General features: G+C 42.9%; 1 protein-coding gene across 1 annotated transcript in view; it reads right to left on the reverse strand.

Moving 5' to 3' along the window:
• The window catches only part of LOC132864631 (butyrophilin subfamily 1 member A1-like), a 176,427-nt gene that overhangs the window by 84,942 nt on the left and 66,341 nt on the right, over positions 1 to 25,144 (reverse strand). Inside the window, exons 4-6 of the mRNA XM_060898080.1 lie at positions 11,559 to 11,837; positions 11,186 to 11,287; positions 449 to 475 (exon numbers count right to left, since the gene is read on the reverse strand). Coding sequence (XP_060754063.1) covers positions 449 to 475; positions 11,186 to 11,287; positions 11,559 to 11,837 — 408 coding nt within the window. The remainder of the gene's footprint in view (positions 1 to 448; positions 476 to 11,185; positions 11,288 to 11,558; positions 11,838 to 25,144) is intronic.

Genomic DNA, 25,144 nt, shown 5'->3' on the forward strand with positions numbered 1-25,144 from the left:
GTTGTCACTGTCGCTGAAATCGCAGCTCTGTGTCACGTGTGTATAGAGAACATGAATGGCTGCCTGTTGCTTTGTTGCTCGTGAGTGTGAACATATCTTTCCAGCTGACTGAGGCAAATCTAGCAGAGCAGAAATTTCACAAACTGGCTTGTGGTAAAAGCGGCATCCTCTGACAGAGCCGTGTTTAAAGTCACTGAGCTCTTTAGTCCGACCCATTCTACTGCCAGTGTTTGTCTGTGGAGATTGTACAGCTATGGGCTTGAGTTTATTCACCTGTTAGTAATGAGTGCGGCTGAAACAGCTGAATTAGGAGGGGTGTCCACATACTTTTGGCCATGCAGTGTACAGCAGAGCTAATGTTGTATGTTAAAATGATCATTCATATCAGTAATTTGTGTATTTACTGAAATTCCTTTCCGCCCCCCCCACACACACAGTTTATTCTCACCTGCATTTTGCTTCTCCTTTTGAAGCTCTGAGGCTGAAACAGAGAAAATAGTTTTGAGTATTCTGTATAAATCGATGAAGCAGTGTAATATAGTGATAAAGTAAATGAACAACACATCAGATTGCGGTTATGAAATGTAAGTGTCCTCTGATGTTCTATATTTGTTAAATGATGAAGCACACTTCACACAGTGGAACATGATGTTACAGGTCAGTTATGACTCCGATAGAAAACAAGTCATTTAATGTATTGTGAGTGATGTGTTTGTGTCTCTGCTCTTCTTACAGAACCCTCGATGGAGTGAAATCAGAGTCAGTAGAAACTCAACCTGAATTTGTAATGCTTGAAAAGAAATTTGTAAACGTGATGATTGAAAACTGAGAGTGTGAATCTCAAGATATTTGAATATATTTGTCCTAAATTAAACCATCTGAAATTCTGACACTGAAAATTTAGGTTACGAAATTCAAGGTTTCAGAAATTCTGGTTTCAAGAATTCAGGTCGTAATAAAATGATATAGTATAATATCGGGGGGGCGGCACGGTGGTGTAGTGGTTAGCGCTGTCGCCTCACAGCAAGAAGGTCCTGGGTTTGAGCCCCGGGGCCGGCGAGGGCCTTTCTGTGTGGAGTTTGCATGTTCTCCCCGTGTCCGCGTGGGTTTCCTCCGGGTGCTCCGGTTTCCCCCACAGTCCAAAGACATGCAGGTTAGGTTAACTGGTGACTCTAAATTGAGCGTAGGTGTGAATGTGAGTGTGAATGGTTGTCTGTGTATGTGTCAGCCCTGTGATGACCTGGCGACTTGTCCAGGGTGTACCCCGCCTTTCGCCCGTAGTCAGCTGGGATAGGCTCCAGCTTGCCTGCGACCCTGTAGAAGGATAAAGCGGCTAGAGATAATGAATGAATGAATGAAAAAGTGTCCCGCATTTTATGATTCCAGAGACTGCCAACGCAAGTAAGCAACAATATCACGTGACCACCGTGGGGTGCATCTGACCTACTTTTAACTAAAACAAGTCAGTGTGGGCAAACATGGCGGACTCGACTCTCCCTCCAGCTAAAAGCCAGCGGAAAAGAAAAGGAAATTCTGCCTAGTGAGTGCAACTGCAAGATAGCGCAAGATTAGATTACATCATTTTTCTGGACAGATAACTAAATTATTCTAGCTAGCGCTTAGCGATCTTAGCCTTAGAATGAGTGGGCTCGACTCCATGGTAGCGAGTATGGAGTTATACACCTAATGTTTTGGTCTTACAGAGAAAGAAATGAGGAAGACAGTAACAGAGAAAAGAGAGATTCCTCTTTTGTTTCACGGATCTATAGGTTGCTTGCATCCGACATCACATCCGCCTCATTAGATATGCAAGACATGAAGTGGTGGTCAGCGAAGCTCACTGTTTACAAAGTGTTACTATCACTGGGGCACCTTGCGAGTCGTTAAAATGCCCGACACTTGCATTGTTTTGGGCTGCTCGAATCGAACAAACCATGCAACTGATAAATTTCTTCTGGGTTCCCCGTGAAGTGATAAAGGGTGAAAGAGCAAAGGATTTTACCAAAAGACAATAAGAGAGGCGGCTCTTTAATGTTTCGTTGCAATCGATGGGAACAGAGTCGAAGAACGCTCCAGTTTGCAGTGATCACTTTGGGAAAGGTTGGTAAATTCCTCTGATTTATTTTGTTTGGATTCGCAAATGACTCTTCTCACCATTTTCTGTTATTTCTTGGTGTTCTGAAGTTGAGGAGATGCTTCAGTCCTCAGGTGTGTTTTTGGTTACTGTTTGATCGTGGTCTCCATATTGTAAACTAATACATATGTTTTCACTTTATTTATCAGGATGTCCACACAATCTTGACAATATGCAGCATTTATTTATTCTCGCTGCACTTTCTCTGTTTTAATAAAAAAAAAAATTGTCTGCTGGAAGAGAAGAGCAGGGAGGATTGAGAATCAAGTGGCTGTGGTTTGTTTACACCCCATACTAAAACTTGTAGCGTCCTAGCAACCATCGCAAAGATGGGTACAAAAAGCCACAAAATTCCTCCTTACCCGGGCATAAACGATACAGGATTTATACTGTAGTGTCCTGATCCCCAGATCCTTAACCCAACAACATATAAAAAGTTGTTCTCCTCCATGCTCTTCCAGGTTTTCATCTGTTTGTCTGTGTAGAACGATGTCTGCAGCACCAGGGTGTTTGAGATGTTGGGGAACTCAATGGATGGATAATTTTGCAACTCAGAGGAAAAATCCTTCTTTACTAGCGAGTAAGGGTCTATCCCATTGCAAAGAGCAACTTTTTGAAGGTATCTTGACCGTGTATTGGCCTCTAAACTGCAAAAATAATCAGAGACGGTTTCACTCACTCTTTACAAAATGGCAGCCAAACTGGTTTGTCTGACCACCACTTCATTCACCGGAAGTAAACTCACAAGCAAAAGTCATGTGACTGACATTCGCAAATAGCTTCTATTCAACCACAAATTACATCCCTGTGACTCAAAACTCTCTGAGGTCGATGCAGAGTTACATTGTTTTCTGTGTGATCTTGGTGTGACGCAGTTCCATAGTTATGCTAATTAGTTAAAGCTCCTCACATTCGGCTGTTTCCGTGGGGCCGTACTGTTTACCTCAAGAAGTAGGAAAACAGTCCCAAAATGGAGAAAAGTGACCCTCAGCACATCAAAATGATCACATCTCGTCCACGTGATATTGTTCTCGCAAGACACAGGAAAATGCCATGCACGATTTAAAAAAAAAAAACCTGAAAATTTCAGATGACTTTGCAGTCAACACCTTTAGGTTTCCTTCAGTTAATTAATCAGTGTGATTTTAAAAGGCCAAAAAGCTCATTCTTACCTGCTTTTTGCTTCTGCTTTTGAAGCTCTGAGAAGAAAACAGGTCCATTATTTTAACAAACAAATAAAGAAACATTAGTCAATGATTTTCAGAGTAAATAATATCATATACTGTGAGTGATCTGAAGCCCTGCTGAAATTCTCTGTGAATTCAGTTGTGGATTTACTGATAAATCATCTGTTCTACTGTTTTGTGTTTATCCATCAGTTTATTGTTTTTTGAAGATCATATTCTCTTTAAATCCTGTTTTCTGGATTTCTCTGTCTGCAGCTCTTTAATAAGTCTGCAGTACTGCGTCTATAATGCAGTCAGCCACAGAAGCACTGGGCAGCAACACTGTGACTGCTGTGCTGAGAAACTTCAGAGCTGCCCACTGTGGCAGTGGCTCGGCGATGTGGAGGATCAGCAGCAGTAGCATGCAGTGCTGACAGACACAACAACATGCTCTCGACTCACAGTTCTTCCAGCTCCTGATTACTGCTGAATGTGTGTGATTGGCGACCCCTGTATATTTTTTTTAAATCCCTGTAGCCACTTTTGATTGGATCCTCTTTATTTTGAAAAAAAAGGGAGCCCATGTGGTGGCATCTGGTGACTTTTTGGAGCATTCTATGGTGGTACTGACACTGACACTTTTTACTGTTAACACGGTTGAAAAGTTTCCTACAATAAGTGGAGGTCTGTGATGCTGTGGTTTGCAGCATGGGGTTCACATGAGCAATAAATAAAGTCATCATCTGACAACAATGTAGTTTATAATAATGCTGTTTTATTACTTGAACCACTGCCAGAACACCATGAACCAAAAGTTTAAATGAGTTCTGTTGCAGTTAAAAAAAAAAAAAATTAATAATACCCCCTGCAGACTGCACTTACTGCACAAATGCCACAATCTTGAGTAGCACCTTCATACCTCAGCCGACTTAATACTTCAAATTTTCGTTTCAGTTTCACTTCTTTCCTCTTCTCTTTCTGGCTATTCTGTCCTACTCTCATTAAACTGTCAAGAATACGAATCTATGGGGTGCTGAGCGCCATTCACGCCTCTTTTTAGCATGATTGAAAGGTGGAGATGTATACCCACCACACAAAAACCATAAACCACGATCTCGCCCGTGCACTGAAGCGTCATGGTACCGGTGCAACAGCAAAGTGATTGAGGGCGTTTGTTGCGATTGGGGGTTTTCCCAGGGGTATTTCCGGTCTGCCTGAGTGCATCATGGCAGCAAACCGACCCAAAACTCTGATTTTCCTTCAAAATATGCCCCAAACATTGCTAGGTAGGAGTGGTAATGGGGGCACACACACACACCCATATATATATATATATATATATATGCCTTATAAAGGTTCCTGGCCTGCCTATATAGAAACTTGGGTTTGGCATTGGCCTTACAGTGGTGCTTGAAAGTTTGTGAACCTTTTAGAATTTTCTATATCTCTGCATAAATATGACCTAAAACATCATCAGATTTTCACACAAGTCCTAAAAGTAGATAAAGAGAACCCAGTTAAACAAATGAGACAAAAATATTATACTTGGTCATTTATTTATTGAGGAAAATGATCCAATATTACATATCTGTGAGTGGCAAAAGTATGTGAACCTTTGCTTTCAGTATCTGGTGTGACCCCCTTGTGCAGCAATAACTGCAACTAAACGTTTCCTCTAACTGTTGATCAGTCCTGCACACTGGCTTGGAGGAATTTTAGCCCATTCCTCCATACAGAACAGCTTCAACTCTGATATGTTGGTGGGTTTCCTCACATGAACTGCTCGCTTCAGGTGCTTCCACAACATTTCGATTGGATTAAGGTCAGGACTTTGACTTGGCCATTCCAAAACATTAACTTTATTCTTCTTTAACCATTCTTTGGTAGAACGACTTGTGTGCTTAGGGTCGTTGTCTTGCTGCATGACCCACCTTCTCTTGAGATTGAGTTCATGGACGGATGTCCTGACGTTTTCCTTTAGAATTCACTGGTATAATTCAGAATTCATTGTTCCATCAATGATGGCAAGCCGTCCTGGCCCAGATGCAGCAAAACAGGCCCAAACCATGATACTACCACCACCATGTTTCACAGATGGGATAAGGTTCTTATGCTGGAATGCAGTGTTTTCCTTTCTCCAAACATAATGCTTCTCATTTCAACCAAAAAGTTCTATTTTGGTCTCATCCATCCACAAAACATTTTTCCAATAGCCTTCTGGCTTGTCCACATGATCTTTAGCAAACTGCAGACAAGCAGCAATGCTCTTTATGGAGAGCAGTGGCTTTCTCTTTGCAACCTTGCCATGCACACCATTGTTGTTCAGTGTTCTCCTGATGGTGGACTCATGAACATTAACATTAGCCAATGTGAGAGAGGCCTTCAGTTGCTTAGAAGTTACCCTGGGGTCCTTTGTGACCTCGCTGACTATTACACACCTTACTCTTCGAGTGATCTTTTTTGGTCAACCACTCCTGGGGAGGGTAACAATGGTCTTGAATTTCCTCCATTTGTACACAATCTGACTCTGGATTGGTGGAATCCAAACTCTTTAGAGATGGTTTTATAACCTTTTCCAGCCTGATTAACATCAACAACGCTTTTTCTGAGGTCCTCAGAAATCATCTTTTTTTGTGCCATGATACACTTCCACAAACATGTGTTGTGAAGACTTTGATATATCCCTGTTCTTTAAATAAAACAGGGTGCGCACTCACACCTGATTGTCATCCCACTGATTGAAAACACCTGACTATAATTTCACCTTCAAATTAACTGCTAATGCTAGAGGTTCACATACTTTTGCCACTCACATATGTAATACTGGATCATTTTCCTCAATCAATAAATTATCAAGTATAATAGTTTTGTCTCATTTCTTTAACTGGGTTCTCTTTATCTACTTTTAGGACTTGTGTGAAAATCTGATGATGTTTTAGATCATATTTATGCAGAAATATAGAAAATTGTCAGGGACCAGACAGGAGAGGAGATCAAATGCACTCAAACCACAGTTTATTAATAACAGGGGAAAAGGGAGTTGGGAGAATGTGTGTGAAGTTCATTGGCAGGAGGACTAAGAGGCAGGGATGGCTGGTGGGAGCATGGTGGTGACTTCTGAGGCCTCCCATCCAAGTACTGACCAGACCCTGCTTAGCTTCTGAGATCAGACAGGAGCAGGCGTTGTCAGAAAGGTGTGGCTGTAGGCTGACAGCACTTGGGTTTCAGGCAGTCTCCCAGCAGTAGTCCCTCAGCAGACTGGAGTTAGGGAGCAGGCTGGAACACAGTCACAGATCAGATAGCAAGATAGGGGACAGAAATGCAGGGTCAGGTTACTGGGGCTGGGGAGTAGGGCTCCAGGCAGGGCTGCTCACACCGGGCTGATGGAGAGGCAGGTGAGCAGCAGGGCTGGGCAGGCTGGAGATCAGGCGAAGGTACAGGAGAGGCAGGCAAGAGGCAGAGTCGACAGGACAGAAGGCAGATCAGGTTACCGGGGCTGGAGAGCAGACAGAGTCAGACGGAACAGAATATCGTCAGGAGCCAGAGTAGTAGGACCACAGAGCAGGTTATCACGCTGGAAGTTGCAGACGATCTGACACAGAAGCTTGGGAGGACTGCAGCTTAAATACACACAGGGGGGAAGCAGGTGATCAGCAACAGCCAATGACAGCCACTGGAAGTTAATAAGAGGAAGTGAGTGTGGGCGTGGCCGGTAATGCTGAGTGGAGATGTTACCTGAAGAGAGAAGCCCACAGGTAGGACCATGACAGAAAATTATAAAGGGTTCACAAACTTTCAAGCACCACTGTATGTATAATATTGTCAGCTATATGGTTACCACTAAGAGACTGGTCTAAATCACAGCCTAAGTATTTGACACAGGATTTACTGGTAATTTTTTGACCATTACATGTGACGTCCAGAGACTTGTTACTATTAAGTCTACGTTTGCAGCCAAAAAGTATGGATTCTGTCTTGCCAAGATGCAGAGACAACTTGTTTTCTACAAGCCACTCTTGGACTGATTGAAGCTCACAAGACAGACATTGCTGAATATTCACAGTGTTTTTGCCCAATACCAGAAGGGCAGAATCATCAGCATACAGAAGTAGTTTACATTTCACTGCTGAGGGCACATCATTAAAGGGATAGTTCGGGGTTTTTGACATGAATCTGTATGGCATCCCCATCAATAGTGTCGTGCAAACACACTGACTTACCCCTGACAGCATCCTGTGAGTCCAGTTCTTGTCCAATTTTGGTCCAGACGAAAGTAGTCCGGCAAGTTTGTTGGGGTCACGAAAGTAAAACGTTTTTCATCTCAAAACAGTACGTGTTCAAAAGAGTGATATATTTGCATCACAAAACTGTTGCCAAATAAAAAAAGTCAGACCTTGAAATTGCTTGGCACTATTTTCTCTCCCTCGGTATCACTGCGCGCTGTCATGTTGACATCTGCGCAGGAATCAACACCTTTCCCATTGTTTGGCAGTGATTAGGAGTTCAGATCAGCGGCGCTAACAAGCTAATTTGAGAGCAAGAACAGCGACAAATTTATCACCTTCTATAACCTATACAATAATATATTTGTGAAAATGGTGCGCACTTGCGACTATCCAGGCTGTAGCAACAAAGATGTGGCTGAATCTCCGCACACATTTCACCGTCATAGTCAGACATGTTGTCGCTAACTTTGCTAGCAGTAAACAATGTAGTGATGTGTCGGTCGCGAACGATCTGGTTCAAAGAGCCAGCTCTTTGAAGTGAACGACGGGAGCCGGCTCTTCGGTGGGAGCCGAATTGGGGAACCGAATCAGTTTTTTGTCCTTAGGTGCCTCAGAGAGAGAGAGAGAGAGAGAGAGAGAGAGAGAGAGAGAGAGAGAGAGACAGAGTTCAGCTCAGCTGAAGAATGATTGTCTATTTGACAACCATGATCATTGTTTTGTTGCCGTGAATTCCTAAAGCTCATGATATAAATTGTCGCTCATAAATTGACAGGTTCAGTCGGCAACCGCCTTGGCATGGCCAGATTAATCTGTGGTATACAACGAGACAGCAGTCATTTGCCGCTTTTCCACTACAAACACGGCCGAGTCGGGCTGAGCCGTGCCGTGCTGAGTTGGGCTGAGTCGAGCTGAGCGGGGCTGTTGGGGTTGCATTTCGACTACAACCGCGCTGAACCGTGCTGGCTGGAAGTGGGTGGACACATTGGGTGGAGTTAGCGAAAGTGGGTGGACGTCACGTGATGTCGTTAAGCAGCGCAAACAGTGACATCAGTGAGCTTTTAAGCAGTAGTCTCACCACCCGAATAGTAAACAATAAACATGGAGGACATGGAGTCGTTAGTGTTGCTGGTCTTGGTGCTGTGGCTTGTTGTCACCGACAACGCCAACAGATACTGGCAAGAGCGTATAGATGAGGCGAGGCGCATAAGGCTTCAGAAATTCTCGTAATTCGTAATTATTCTTCTTCCGGGTTTACGGTGTTTACAGATCCCAGCGTGCTCGCGGGGTGTGTGTGGGCATGTGAGGACACTCCTCCTCACCAATCAGTGCACAGGGGAGTGTCTGCTCACGCCCCTAGCCTCACTCGGCTCGCTTTGGCTCGCTTCAGCCCCACTCCAAAACGGTGCGAGTTTTAGGGGCTAAGCAGGGCTGAAGCGAGCCGAGTCGTGCTGTTCTTTGGTAGTCGAAACGCGAGCCGTGTCGGGCTGAAGTGAGCTGAAGCGAGCTGAAGTGAGCTGAAAAAGGGTAGTGGAAAAGGGCCAATTATAACAGGAGCATATTTGCTGTTCCAGCGGCTTCTCATTACTGGTGGAGCAGTGCGCGGCACTTTTTTCTCTTTTTACATGCGCTCAAGGTGCCACATATTTTGTTGCACATTGTTCTGTGTTTGTTAAAATAATTTCCAACTTTGCTTCATAGTTTCTTAGGCCTGATTTATACTTTATAATTTATTTTGTGGCATTTTGTTCAAGGTCGAGTGTGAAATAAAGCCATAAAGGATAAACAGTTGATGTCTTCTGTGTCTTCTGTGTACTTACCAATTAATAAATTATTTTCTCACAAACATAATGCAAAACTGTGTTATATTACCAATATAAAATACACAGAAGACATCAACTGTTTATCCTTTATGGCTTTATTGATTGTTGATTGTTGATGTCTTCTGTGTATTTTATATTGGTAATATAACACAGTTTTGCATTATGTTTGTGAGAAAATAATTTATTAATTGGTAAGTAAGTTTTATTTCTATAGCTAGAACATTGTTACACTGCTATACTTTACAAAGCTTTACAATGGCTACAAAAACTAAAAACTAAAATGGAAACCATCCTCATCTCATCTCATTATCTCTAGCCGCTTTATCCTTCTACAGGGTCGCAGGCAAGCTGGAGCCTATCCCAGCTGACTACGGGCGAAAGGCGGGGTACACCCTGGACAAGTCGCCAGGTCATCACAGGGCTGACACATAGACACAGACAACCATTCACACTCACATTCACACCTACGGTCAATTTAGAGTCACCAGTTAACCTAACCTGCATGTCTTTGGACTGTGGGGGAAACCGGAGCACCCGGAGGAAACCCACGCGGACACGGGGAGAACATGCAAACTCCACACAGAAAGGCCCTCGCCGGCCCCGGGGCTCGAACCCAGGACCTTCTTGCTGTGAGGCGACAGCGCTAACCACTACACCACCGTGCCGCCGGAAACCATCCTATTGATAAAATATAAATAATAATGTAATTAATTAACTAGTTAATTGCAGCAATTAAATCAAAAATAAAATCTCAGGAGCCGTTTGGGAGCCGAAAGAGCCGGCTCCTTATAGTAAGAAGAGCCGGCTCCCGAAAAAGAGCCGAAATTCCCATCACTAAAACAATGAATGAAACAGCCGTGGCTGTCACCTGGCGGCAGTGCGCAGTGATAAGAAGGGAGGGAAAATAGTGTCAAGCGATTTCGAGGTCTGACTTTTTATTTGGCAACGGTTTTGTGATGCAAATATATCACTCTTTTGAACACGTACTGTTTTGAGATGAAAAACGTTTTACTTTCGTGACCCCAACAAACCTGCCGGACTACTTTCGTCTGGACCAAAACTGGACAAGAACTGGACTCACAGGATGCTGTCAGGGGTAAGTCAGTGTGTTTGCATGACACTATTGATGGGGATGCCATACAGATTCATGTCAAAAATCCCGAACTATCCTTTTAACATAAATCAAAAAGAGTAAGGAACCTAATATTGATCCCTGGGGGACCCCACAGACCACATTTGCAGGTGAGGAGGTGACACCACCAACCCCAACACACTGCTGCCTATCAGAAAGGTAGACTTTAAACCAGTTAACAGCAGGTTTTTGAAGACCAAAAGCTTCCAATTTAATTAACAAAATACTATGTTCCACCATACTATGTTCCACCATTCCTGTAAAATTGCCTTTGTCCTGTTCTGACTTGATATAGTCAATAAGATATGCCAAACATGTATCTATGGAGTGAGAGGATCAGAAACCTGACTGGTGCTCATATAGGAACCTGTGATCTGTGAGATAAGTAATAAGTTGTACATATACAGCTTTAGTGTGAATGGTTCTTTGTGTCTATGTGTTTGCCCTGTGATGACCTGGTCCTGGAGAACCCACTGTCTGACACATATTAGTGTTTTCTGTGCTCTAACTCACCTGACCCAGACAATCAGTTCATTAACAGCCCTTCCTGAGTTAAAGTGAGTGCGTTAGAGCAGGAAAAACATTAAAATGTGTCGGACGGGGGTTCTCCAGGACCAGGGCTGGGAATCTGTGGACTGAAGTGATGGGATAAACTGCAGTATAATTGAAGCTAGAGGCATTACAATGGAAAATGATTGAAATATTACCTTTCTTGTTACAGATAACTGCAATTGCTATCGATCCGGCAGCAATAAGACATGCTGAAACTGAAACACCGACAACCCACCTCCAAGCATCAAAGACTTTACCTAAAATGAGAGCAAGATTAGTGTTAGAGATATTTTTAAGAAACTGTGCAAGAATTTGATAACTACTAAACACACACTTACTGACAGAATGTGTGTGTTTAGTAGTTATGCAATAGATATATATTACTGTATAATAGATATACAGGAATAAAAATAATGTAAAAATAGTGTGTTCATCATGCTCATGTTTCATCTTTTATCACCTCACCTGTGATGATGGCAGTAGAATCTTACAGTATAAATATAAGAGCTTTTAATCATAGACACTTACGATTAATGATGACCTCTGTCTCCATCATGTGATGTTTTTGTTGAAGTCTACAGTAATATCTGTTGGAGTCGCTATAATCATAAACAGTGGTGCGGCTTTTCACACTGAAGCCCTCAGTGTCTCTGTGTGCCTGTGTATCTTCAGCAGGCAGAGCGGCTCCTTCTCTGTCCAGCCACACAACCTCAGGTTCAGGTTTCCAGCCTCTGGACTCGCACACTAGATTAATCCCTCCTGAGTGATCATAACTCTCCATCATGATCACTGGGTGGCTTCCCTGAGCTACAGGCAATCAACAAAGTATTGCTTTAAATATATTGAAATCATGTTCAACTGTTAACCCCCATAGAGGTGATTATTTTATGCTCATTTGCAGTTTAAAGATTGTTCTTGACATAGTGAAAGATAATACGATGAAGTGTGACACTAAATATAAAACTATAGTAATTTCACCAATTTCCTCATCAAAATCATCAAATTGTGTACTAGATCCCATACCTACATGTTTTTCAAACAGACAATACCAGGAGCACTTGAACCTCTTCTAAAAATAATCAGTTCTTTCTTCAGCACTGGCTATGTACTTAAATCCTTTAAACTAGCAGTTATCAAACCCCTGATTTAAAATCCTGACTCAACCCCTGTTAGCTGTCCAACTATATCAAACCTCTCAGTTATCTCCAAGATCCTAGAAAAGGTTGTGACACAGCAGTTATGCTCACACCTATATAGGAATAAAATTCATGAAACGTATCAATCAGGATTTAGACTTCATCACTGTGCTGAGACGGCACTGGTTAAAGTGGTAAACGACCTACTACTGGGCTCTGATCAGGGCTGTCTCTCCTTGCTTGTGTTGCTTGAACTTAGTGCAGCTTTTGACACCATTGATTATACTATTCTCCTTGATAGACTAGAAAATGTTGTTAAGGAATGGCCCTCTCCTAGCTCAGGTCTTATTTGACTGATTGTTTTCAGTTTGTAGATGTAAATGGAGACTTCTCTACACATAGTAAGGTAAAACAGACATCTCAACCTGACAAAATTCATTTCAGGGAGGTCCCTCCCAGACCCCTTCTTTGGGGATTTTTTTTTTTTGGGGGGACAAATACATTGCTGGGGGTTATGGGGGTACTCCCCCAGAAAATTTTGGATTTGGTTGATGTGATTTCCTGCATTCTGGTGGATTTTGGGGTGGCCTTTTGGAGATGAACAATACCTGAATTCACTCAATTCACTCAGATTCAGAGCTGACACCTTGACTTGGGGACTTGGCTGCCCCCAACCCATCAACTATGATAACTACAATGTGCCATATATTAAGCTCCTTACTGATTGAATCTGGACACCCCACCCCCCATAAATAAGGACAGATGGCCAGGATAGATGTTTCACCACAGAACATTGCTTTACTTAGATACCGAAACACAGATGAATATAACAGAATAATGAATGAATTGCATGAAAGAAAATGAATGCAATTGTGCATGTAGGCCTAGGCCTAAAGGGCTCTTTCCTTTCCTATGTTCTATGCCTGTTCCTTTTGCAAACTTTCATTGTATTTAGAGGCTGCTTGCTTTGCAGATTTGAGCAATTTTCCAGACACCTCCACCTCGTAGCACTCTGTGTCAATAAACTTGTTAATCTTGCAAGACAGATTCACAAGTGTTTGGTGAAACAACTGACTCCTAAATTCTGTCTTGATGAGATGCACCATGCTGAATGCCCTTTCCACATCACAGTTAGAATTTGGCAGCACCAGTAGCAGCTTCATCAGCTGACAGAGCTCCCTGAATCTCAACTGCCCTGAGCTCACAGATGTGACTTTGGACAGCTTCCCCCAGAACTCATCAACTGGTAAATTCTTATAATTTGGCACCAGTGCTTCCAGATTAGACGAGCCATAATCCAGGACTTCTAAATGGAGTTGTTCTCTGGCATCTGCCTTCATTACATTTGGAAATCTCTCTGCCAAGGTCAAAATCTGCTCTGGTTTCACATCATCATGGCTCTCAGGATTGACCACTGACAGATTCGTCAAGATTTGATCTCTCACTGGAAATTTTTCCTTTATTTTTTTTAAAGCTTCTGACATAGAATGCTCTCGCATCTCTGTAGAATTGCTTTGTCTTGTGACTGGAGAGTGCTGATTTTCACATCGGAAAATCACATATTTGACGGAAGATGGATATGATGGATTTGACGGAAGATGGATATGATGTGTTACCGAAACACAGATGAATATAACAGAATAATGAATGAATTGCATGAAAGAAAATGAATGCAATTGTGCATGTAGGCCTAGGCCTAAAGGGCTCTTTCCTTTCCTATGTTCTATGCCTGTTCCTTTTGCAAACTTTCATTGTATTTAGAGGCTGCTTGCTTTGCAGATTTGAGCAATTTTCCAGACACCTCCACCTCGTAGCACTCTGTGTCAATAAACTTGTTAATCTTGCAAGACAGATTCACAAGTGTTTGGTGAAACAACTGACTCCTAAATTCTGTCTTGATGAGATGCACCATGCTGAATGCCCTTTCCACATCACAGTTAGAATTTGGCAGCACCAGTAGCAGCTTCATCAGCTGACAGAGCTCCCTGAATCTCAACTGCCCTGAGCTCACAGATGTGACTTTGGACAGCTTCCCCCAGAACTCATCAACTGGTAAATTCTTATAATTTGGCACCAGTGCTTCCAGATTAGACGAGCCATAATCCAGGACTTCTAAATGGAGTTGTTCTCTGGCATCTGCCTTCATTAAATTTTTCCTTTATTTTTTTTAAAGCTTCTGACATAGAATGCTCTCGCATCTCTGTAGAATTGCTTTGTCTTGTGACTGGAGAGTGCTGATTTTCACATCGGAAAATCACATATTTGACGGAAGATGGATATGATGGATTTGACGGAAGATGGATATGATGTGTTAATAGTACCTGAAGACACAGTATTAATTGAACAGCGTAAATTTTGCTTGTGTTGTGAGAGAATCTCTTTCAGATCCTATAAATACAGGAAAAAACGATGAGTTGAGAGAGATAACAGGATGGCGTGTTGTGACGCTCTGCTTATTGTTGGTAGCTCCGCCTACCTGGTTAACCTATTTCCCTGTCCAACTAGGTGATCTAGTGCAGGTGCGCGTCTATAATTGGTCTCCCCTTCCTCCTTTGGCCGATTTTGCGTTAGTTTGAACACCCCTAGACATTCTTTGCAACACATACACACAACTGATCTTGCATACACGTTACTTTATTCTTTATTTAATAAATATTCTAAACGTTTTTTCGTCTGCGTGTGGTTTCTTTTTATGTTACATTGCCCTTGAGCCAGATGATCGTAACATAATTGGAGGCTCGTCCGGGAGATGTTTTTAAATCCGCGGGATGTACTTATCTTTTTAGATGAAGTACATTTTTAATTGGAAGCCGTGCGCAGATTTTTGTTTTGGTGTGGCATATTAAGATCTTGTTTTGATTCGGTGCATTTTTTGTTTGCCAAGGAGAGGGGAGGACACTTTTGGGCTGCTATTTTTGTTGTGGTGGAAGTCAGAGCAGGTTGCAGGTGTCTCTGTGCACTGGAGTAATTAGGGCGGGTTTAGATCCGCCAGAGCTAAGGTGAACCCCTGCCGCAGGTAAGCGCGCTTAACGCGGGTTATTTTGCCTTTCTTATTTTGTTCTTCTGGTGTGTCAAACGCGGGGGGACTGTTTCAGTTCAATCGTATGAGGGCACACGAAGACTAGGTTAAAATAAGTAGGGCCTCTTTCTCTGTCCTGTAGGTAGATGCGGGCCAGCTCAAGTGTGTTTTGTTTCTCCTGTTGCATGCTGAGATTACCTGCACCGCGCGTTTGGACTCCACAAATTTTACTTGGTTTTTTTTTTGTGATAATAGCTATTGGTAATTGTATTTTGGTAACTGATATTGTACTTCGTCCTGGTAAAATCGGATTTGTTGTTGTTAAACATGTCGTTGTCTGAGAGCCGTGGGGCCTTATCTGAGGATGATTTGGATAGAATGAGTAAGGATGAGTTGTGTAAGACTGCTGAAGAATATAAATTGGATCTGCCTAAGGCACTTAGGAAAGCTGAACTGAAAGTCAGTGAAAAATAAGTTGATTGAGTTGGGCATTTTATTGGTTGTCATTTTCCGAGGGTGCAGGCATGGCAGCCGCATCTATGCCCTTAAAAATGGGTTCTCCGCAGCGTTCTGCTATTGCAGCGCTGACTTTTGAACAGCAAAGGGAGTTGTTGCAGATGCAGGAACGTGAACGGGAAAGGCAATTAGAGTATGAAAAATTGCGTCAGAATGAACGAGTAAATGAATTGGAGCGCCAGAAGCTTGAGCATGAGAAACGGCTTGCTGAAAAGTCGGAAACTTCGTCTGGGCACGGACATTTATCTCAATGTCAAATTGTTGCCTAAGTTTAATGAAAGGGACCCTGATATTTTCTTTTTGTTGTTTGAGAATGTCTCTGTTGAGCGGGGCTGGACCGATGCAGAGCGCACTCTGCTATTGCAGAGTATTTACGGGGAAAGCCCAGGAGGCATTCATAGCGTTATCTGCATCTGAGCACAAGGATTATGCTGCTGTTAAGGAAGCTGTTATGTGTGTTTGCCTTGGTTCCCGAGGCGTATAGACAGCATTTCAGGAACTGGAGAAAAGGTGAGCGACAAACGCATATGGAAGTTGTGAGAGAACTTACCAGTTTCTTTAATAGATGGTTGGCAGCGGCAGAAGTAAAAACGTTCGAACAATTGTGAACTTGTAGTGTTGGAACAATTTAAAAATATTGTGCCTGAACGAGTGGCTACCTACATTAATGAACAGAAGGTAAAAACGGCTGCAGATGCTGCTGTATTGGCAGACGAGTTTATTTTGTTTCACAAGAGAAAACAAGAGTATGGACAGAATTCTGATAACAGATTAAGTCGTTATCAGTGGGGCAAAGGCGGTTCTCCTCTATCCAGGTTGGACCAGTCAGGTCGCGGTAAGGATTCGCAGAACAAATGTCATTACTGTTTAGAGTTTGGTCATTGGAAAAATGAATGTCCTGTGTTGCGTAACAGGAAGAAAAATCAAAATCGCCCTGTTTCCCCTAAACCGTCGATGTGTGCGGTGCCTGTTGCTCGTTCTGTTTCTTGTGAAGTTGAAATTGATGTCTCGTCTTGTAGGAGTGCGTCTGCAGGTGGTGAGGTATCTGGTGCGCTGGCAGATGCTCCGCCTTCTGTGGAGAATGATGCCGGTAATGAACGGGTGGAAGACCACTATGGTCCGTTTTTGACGGACGGGTTTGTTTCTCTTTCAAATGGTTCGGAGAAGGTGGCTGTAAAAATATTACGTGATACTGGAGCCTCTGAAACGTTTGGTCAGCAGTCTGTTTTGCCTTTTTCTTGTAGCTCCAGCACGGGGAGATTTGTTTTGATTCGGGGGATTGGTATGACTACTTTATCGGTCCCTCTGCATAAGGTAATGTTACGTTCAGATCTGGTACAGGGCGAAGTAGTTGTTGCCGTGCGTCCATCGTTACCTGTAGAGGGGGTGGATGTAATTTTGGGAAACAACTTGGCTGGTGGACGAGTGTGGCCTAGTGTTCCACCTCTGCCAGTAGTGGCTGCCGTTCCTGTTGGAACAGAGGAGCATGACTGCGCTGTAGATTTCCCTGATGTCTTTAGTGCGTGCGCTGTAATAAGGGCGAAAAGTCGCGCACAGGGGGTGGATATGTCACTGGGTTTGGTCGATACGCATACTGTTAAAGTTGCCTATCTTACCTGATTGTTTAACTCGTGACGAGTTGATTGCAGCTCAGAACAAAGATGAGTATCTTAAAGAGTTAATTGCAAGTGCTTTGCCATCTGACTATATGAAAAATGCAGAACTTGGGTACTTTATGCAAGATGGCATACTGGTGCGTAAATGGGTGCAGCACGATGGGGAGTTAGAGGTGGATATTATCCAAATTGTGGTACCTGACTCTCTTAAAACTGTAGTGTTGAAGACAGCTCATGGGGATGTAGCTGGCCATTTTGGTGTTTGCAAGACCTATAACCGGTTATTGCAGCATTTTTATTGGCATCGTATGAAGAAGGATGTCGCTGCATTTATTAAAGTCTGCCACATTTGTCAGATAGCGGGTAAGCCAAATCAGGGCATTAAGCCCGCACCCCTCCATCCGATTCCGGCAGTGGGTCACCCTTTTGAGCATTTGCTAATTGATTGTGTCATCCCATTACTCCATCGAAAAGTGGCTCCGCTTATCTGTTGACTGTAATGTGCCTGACTACACGTTATCCCGCAGCCTACCTGTTGAGATCCATTACCACCAGGTTGATTGTAAAAGCACTAGCACAATTCATTTCTATCTTTGGTATTCCTAAATTTATTCAAAGTGACAGGGTAATTTTACCTCGAACATGTTTGCACAGGTGTTGAAGGAATTACATGTGAAACATAGTTTGAGTAGTGCGTATCATCCCCAAAGTCAAGGCGCACTCGAGCAGTTTCATTCCACCTTGAAGTCATTATTGCGCGCCTATTGTTTGGAGCTGGATCGTGACTGGGAGGAGGGCCTTCCCTGGCTGATGCTGGCAGCCAGGGAGGTCACTCAAGAAAGCATGGGTTTCAGTCCTAATGAGTTAGTTTTTGGACACAAAGTTCGGGGTCCCCTTTCTGTTTTGAAAGATTGTGTTAATGAGGCTGAGCCTCCAGTTAATTTACTTGAGTATGTCCAAGGTTTCCGATGAAAACTGTTTGTCATGTGAGCTGGCAAATAAAAATTTGTCCAAAGCGCAGGGCAAAATGAAAAGGTTGTTTGATCGTGCTGCGGTGGAGCGCGGTTTCAGCCCTGGCGATAAAGTGCTGGCGCTGTTGCCGTTACAGGGCTCACCTTTTAAAGCACGTTTTTCTGGTCCTTATTCCGTTGTTCGGCAGGTCACCGAGCTGGATTATTTGGTGGCAACGCCAGATCGAAAAAAATCTTCGCAGCTTTGCCACATTAACATGTTAAAACCGTATTACACTCAGGGTGTGAAATCGGAGGTATCTGATGGTAAGGTTTCATCTGCGTTGATTGCAGACGGGTTGCATTGCGAGTCTCCTCAGGTGGTAGCTGGGGAGGATGAGGGCGCTCCCGACGATTCTGTGCTATTACCTAGACTTAAACTCCCAAATGTTGAAAGGTTTGGATGCTTTTTTTAATCCACATGTCTTCTGAACAGCGTGAAGAACTGAAATCTGTCATTTTGTCTTTTCCCTCATTGTTTCATGATACACCTACATGCACACATTGGATACAGCACGACATTGAATTAGTTGGTGATATTAAGCCCATCAGGCAACGCTTTTATCGCGTCTCACCAGATAAAGAGGTTTATGGACACAGAGGTAACATACTTCCTGGATAAGTTTGGCAAAACATTCATATTCCAGCTGGGCGTCGCCGTGTCTCTTAGTAGGGAAACCAGACGGTATGTTTCGTTTCTGTACTGATTATCGTAAATTAAACATGGTAACTAAACCTGACTCCTTTCCAGTCCCCAGGATTGACGACTGTATTGACCTTGTTGGTTCTGCTCGATACGTCACCAAATTAGACCTCCTGAAAGGTTACTATCAGGTACCTTTAACACCTAGGGCTCAGGAGATCTCAGCTTTTGTGACACCATCTGGCCTATATTCGTATAATGTCATGAGTTTTGGTCTTAGGAATGCACCATCTACCTTCCAAAGACTCATGAATTGTTATTGTAGGTCTAGATGGTTGCGGTGTGTACCTGGATGATTGTATCGTGGCAGCTGACACTTGGGAACAGCATATCAGTCAGATTCATGCCTTGTTCACTCGCTTGGTTGAAGCAAATCTAACTGTAAATTTGGCAAAATGCGAGTTTGCAAGGGCAACAGTTGTTTATCTGGGGAAGGTTGTGGGGCAGGGGCAGGTGAGACTTGTGAGAGAAAGTGTTGGCCATCGATAAATTTCCTCCTCCTAGTACCAAAAAGGAGTTGAGGCAGTTCTTGGGAATGGTAGGTTATTATAGGGGGGTTTTGTTCTAATTTTTCTACTGTTGTGTCTCCCCTTACTGACCTACTGAAGGACAAAGTCCCTTTTACCTGGTCTCCTTCCTGTCAAGAGGCTTTTGAGCAGGTGAAGATGTTGCTGAGCACCGCACCGGTGTTGGCTGCCCCGAGGCCGGACAAGCCTTTTCAATTGCAGGTGGATGCCAGCAATGTTGGTGCAGGGGCTGTACTCTTGCAGGAGGATGACCAGGGTGTGGGTAGGCCCGTCAGTTACTTTTCGCGAAAATTTAAAACACCAACTTTTGTATTCGACAATTGAGAAGGAGGCCCTGGCACTGGTGTGGGCTCTGCAATACTTTGATGTCTATGTTGGGGGTGGGTCACATTCAGTGGTAGTATATTCGGACCACAACCCACTAACCTTTTTACACTCTTTGCAGAGCCCAAACCAGCGTCTGATGAGGTGGGCCCTGTTTTTGCAGCCTTATAGTCTGGTTATCCGACACATCCGGGGTGTGGATAATGTAGTTCAGGACACTGGGGGTGGTTGCAGGGGGAGATGGTGTACGTGGGTATGGCTATACATTTGAGGATGCATTTATTGTATGGCTGTATTGTTGGAAAATGGTGTACATTTTGTTGTGGAATATAGTGTTTTTTGTAAGGCCCATTTGTATCTATTTTGTGTTTAGCTTGTTTTTTGGTGTAATTGTGTAGAGTCCCATTAGTGGGCCTCTGTTTTAAGGGGGAGGGTGTGACGCTTTGCTTATTGTTGGTAGCTCCGCCTACCTGGTTAACCTATTTCCCTGTCCAACTAGGTGATCTAGCGCAGGTGCGCGTCTATAATTGGACAGGGTATAAAAAGACCAGTGGTCCATTCTGGCGGGGCCTCCCCTTCCTCCTTTGGCCGATTTTGCGTTAGTTTGAACACCCCTAGACCTTCTTTGCAACACATACACACAACTGATCTTGCATACACGTTACTTTATTCTTTATTTAATAAATATTCTAAACGTTTTTTCGTCTGCATGTGGTTTCCTTTTATGTTACATTGCCCTTGAGCCAGGTGATCGTAACAGTGTCCATTCATTTGATATTGAAATCATGTTTTTAGATGTAATATAACATCACATGTTTCAGTGGACAAAAAGGTAATGACAAGCTTCAGAAATACACAGGGAAGTTTATCATAAAGTGATAAATTACAAATTAATCTTGCAATGGCCTTTTCCTTCACGCCAGTTCCATGATTATTGTAGGGACTTTGCCTTAAAATTTCAAACAGGTTCAATTCACCTTAAAATCAGCTCTGTGTAAAGGGACACTGCAAGTAGATCATAGGTTTGGGAATTTTGGAAAAACAATCTTTTATGGTTGCAGAGATACGATGATTTTAGATAAATAAATAATGGTAATTGTGCGCTGACCCCCAACACACACACACCTCTACTTAACATTGTAGCACAAAATAGAAAGGGTGTACATGGTCCTAACTGGTTTTGTTTGAACCAGAAAAGGTTGTAGTTTTATGAGCAACTTAGTTTTGGAGGTGAATCCTCACAAATTCCTGCCTGTTGCATGACACCTGCTCCTGCCGCTCCAGCACTGTAAAGTGAAAGTAATTTCTCTTCTCATCTCATTATCTGTAGCCGCTTTATCCTGTTCTACAGGGTCGCAGGCAAGCTGGAGCCTATCCCAGCTGACTACGGGCGAAAGGCAGCGTACACCCTGGACAAGTCGCCAGGTCATCACAGGGCTGACACATATAGACACAGGCAACCATTCACACTCGCGGTCAATTTAGAGTCACCAGTTAACCTAACCTGCATGTCTTCGGACTGTGGGGGAAACCGGAGCACCCGGAGGAAACCCACGCGGACACGGGGAGAACATGCAAACTCCGCACAGAAAGGCCCTCGCCGGCCACGGGGCTCGAACCCGGACCTTCTTGCTGTGAGGCGACAGCGCTAACCACTACACCACCATGCTGCCCTGAAAGTAATTTATTCCCATTATTTAGCCTTGTGCCTAGCAAGTGAGCTTACAAAGATGACAATTACAAAGAGACACTGCTTTATCATAACTGTGAAAGTTGACAATCGAATCAGTTTAAAAAAGATGATTTGTACCATGTATTAGTTTCCTGAGTTCCAGAAAATGGCTGGAGCAGCTGCTGCTCTTCATGCTCTATACACTGACTGATTGGTCGATAGGTTCGGGATGAAGCTTGCTCACTTGCTCTAGATTCCGTGAGATTGTATGTAATTTGCGGGCATCAGGGAGCCGCTATCAATATGCAGGAGACTTCTGGAACTTCCAGGAGACTTGGGATGTCTGGGTAAAATGTGATGTTCTGCAAGATTCTGTTTTAGGTCCAGGCTCTTATTATGAAATTATTCATGAACATGGTATTAGTTTCCACTGTAATGCTAATGACAGATGAGAGACTCCAGCCTAATTAGGTTGAGGAATATGTCAAGGGCATTAGACACTGGATGATTATTAACTTCCCCGTACTTAAATCTGACAAGATAGAAGTCGTTGTACTACAACCACATCCAGATAGAAGCAAGCTTTCTGATTACGTAGTAATTCTGGATGGCCTTTCTGTTTCATCATGTGCAGCAGTAAAAGACCTTGTTATAATTATTGACTCCAGACTTCCATTTGAAGCTCATGTAGATAATATTGCTAGGATAGCCTTCTTTCATCTCAGAAATATTGCTAAGATGATAAATACAATGTCACTGCATGATGCGAAAACACTAGTTCATGCTTTTGTTACTTTTAGGTTGGATTATAGTAAAGCCTTACCGCCTGGATGTTCCAGTAGGTGCATAAACAAGGTCCACTTAGTACAGAACACAGCAGTGAGAGTCTTTACATGACCACATCACCCCTATCTTATCCACACTGCATTGTCTCACAATCAAATTTCTCACTGATTATCAAATATGACTATTGACCTATGAAGCTAAGTGGTCGTGCGCCACAGTACCTGAGCTGCTTCTGGTCTTTTATGTTCTATCATGCCTACTTTGATCAAAAGGTGTATGACATTTGTTGCTGCCTCAAATCGTGAAGGCTTCAGCAGGGGGAAGGGCCTTCTTGTACAAAATCCCCACATTTATGAAAAAGCCTTCCAATGAGCGTTCAGGACCCAGATACAGTCTCAGTTTTAAAGTCTAAATTGAAAACATTTGTTTAGTCAAGCCTTTTGTTAATAGATATTTATTAGGTAAAGGAGCAGATCTGGCAGGTTCATGGGCATAAAATGTTTTGGTAAACCGGGATGGGATTTTGGTAAACTTTGGATGCTGTCAACTTAATATACTCCTTCTTTTGGACCTTCGCTGTGCTTTTGACACTGTTTGTCATGAACTGCTTCTCTCCCATCTCTCTGCTGTTGGTATTTTTAGTTCTGCCTTTTCCTGGTTAAAATCCTCTCACACAGATAGGCAGCAGTTTATTTCCATTGCCAAGTACAAGTCCTCCATGGCATCCATCAGTTGTAGTGTCCCACAGGCTTCTGTCTTTCATCATCATCTTTTCATCATCTATGTACTACCCCAGGCCAAATTATCCACCATCATGGTTTGAATTTTCATTGCTATGCAGATTTGTATCACTTGCAGGCCTTCTGCCCTGCCCCTCCCTTTCTGAATGCATTCACTTAATACTAGTACAACTGGTAATATTTCTTCTGATTGGTTCCAAATCGATAACCTCTTCCAATAGTAGTCTTAATCTGGTCATTGATGGCACTGTGATTAAACCTTCACCCCACTGTATGTAAACTGTTGTATCTTTGATTCTGCCCTCTTTTGAAAAACACAAACTCCGTGTCTAAAATGGCCTTTTCACCTTCACAACATGGCATGTCTACATCCTGCACTCAGCTGAAACACTCATCCATGCTTTTATTGCACCACAGTTAGGTTATTGTAATGCTCTGTTCATTGGTTTTTCAGCTACATCCATTGCTCGGCTTCCATACAGTGTCTTGCAAAAGTATTCATGCCCCTTGGTGTTTGTCCTGTTTTGTCACATTACAAGCTGGAATTAAAATGGATTTTTGGGGGATTAGCACCATTTGATTTACACAACATGCCTACAACTTCAAACATGCAAATTGTTTTATTTGACACAAGCAATAATTAAGATGAAAAACAGAAATCTGGAGTGTGCATAGGTATTCACCACCCCCAAAGTCAATACTTTGTAGAGCCACCTTTTGCTGCAGTCACAGCTGCAAGTCTCATGGGGTATGTCTCTATTCGCTTAGCACATCTAGCCACTGGGATTTTTGCCCATTCCTCAAGGCAAAACTGCTCCAACTCCTTCAAGTTACATGGGTTGTGTTGGTGTACAGCAATCTTCAAATTATCCTACAGATTCTCAATTAGATTGAGATCTGGGCTTTGACTAGGCCATTCCAAGACATTTAACCTCCTAGGGCCTAGCGGTCACATACGTGGACAGCACTTTTTAGAAATTCAGAACAAGAATCCACATATGTGGACATACTTTTTCTCAAAAAGTACATCTTATCAAAGATGATGCTTAGTTTTTATTCTAATCAGGTTCTAATAAGCCCAAATAGCAAAAAGAAATAAAAAATGCATGTAAAAAAAACAGCTTGGGTCTTAGGAGGTTAAATGTTTCCCTTTAAACCACTCTACTGTGGCTTTAGCAGGATGTTTCAGGTCATTGTCCTGCTGAAACATGAACCTTCATCCCAGTCTCAAACCTCTGGCTGACTCAAACAGGTTTTCCTCCAGAATTGCCCTGTATTTAGTGCCATCCATCTTTCCTTCAACCCTGACCAGTTTTCCTGTCCCTGCAGATGAAAAATATCCCCACAGCATAATGTTGCCATCACCATGCTTCACTGTAGGAATTTTGTTCTCAAGGTGTTGGGTTTGTGCCAGCCATGGAATTTCCCATGATGGCCAAAAAAAAAATAAATCGTAGTCTCATTTAACCAGAGAATCTTCTTACATTTGTTTCAGGAGTCTGACACATGCTGTTGGGTAAACTCCAAACATGTTTTCTTAAAGGAACAGTCCAACGTACTTCCATAATGAAATATGCTCTTATCTGAATTGAGACGAGCTGCTCCGTACCTCTCCGAGCTTTGCGCGACCTCCCAGTCAGTCAGACGCGCTGTCACTCCTGTTAGCAATGTAGCTAGGCTCAGTATGGCCAATGGTATTTTTTGGGGCTGTAGTTAGATGCGACCAAAGAGAGCTTGGCTTTGACTAGGTCATTCCAAGACATTTGAATGTTTCTCTTTAAACCACTCCACTGTGGCTTTAGCAGTATGTTTCAGGTCACTGTCCTGCTGAATCGTTATAGGTGCAATAGGCTTATCGAATCAGTATCATGTAAAAAGGGATCAGTCTCATAAATTCATTAATTCAAGTGTCTAATAGTTTATAGCTAAACTATTAAAATCAATGGAATAACTTAGTGATGTTGCTATAGTTTTAGTGAGTATTGGAGCTCTAATGCAATACCTTTACTCTAGATCTATAACATTCATATAACAACCAAATGGGTGAAGGCAATTAGAATACTTG

Source organism: Neoarius graeffei, chromosome 1 (genome assembly GCF_027579695.1).
Source record: "Neoarius graeffei isolate fNeoGra1 chromosome 1, fNeoGra1.pri, whole genome shotgun sequence".
NCBI lineage: Eukaryota > Metazoa > Chordata > Actinopteri > Siluriformes > Ariidae > Neoarius > Neoarius graeffei.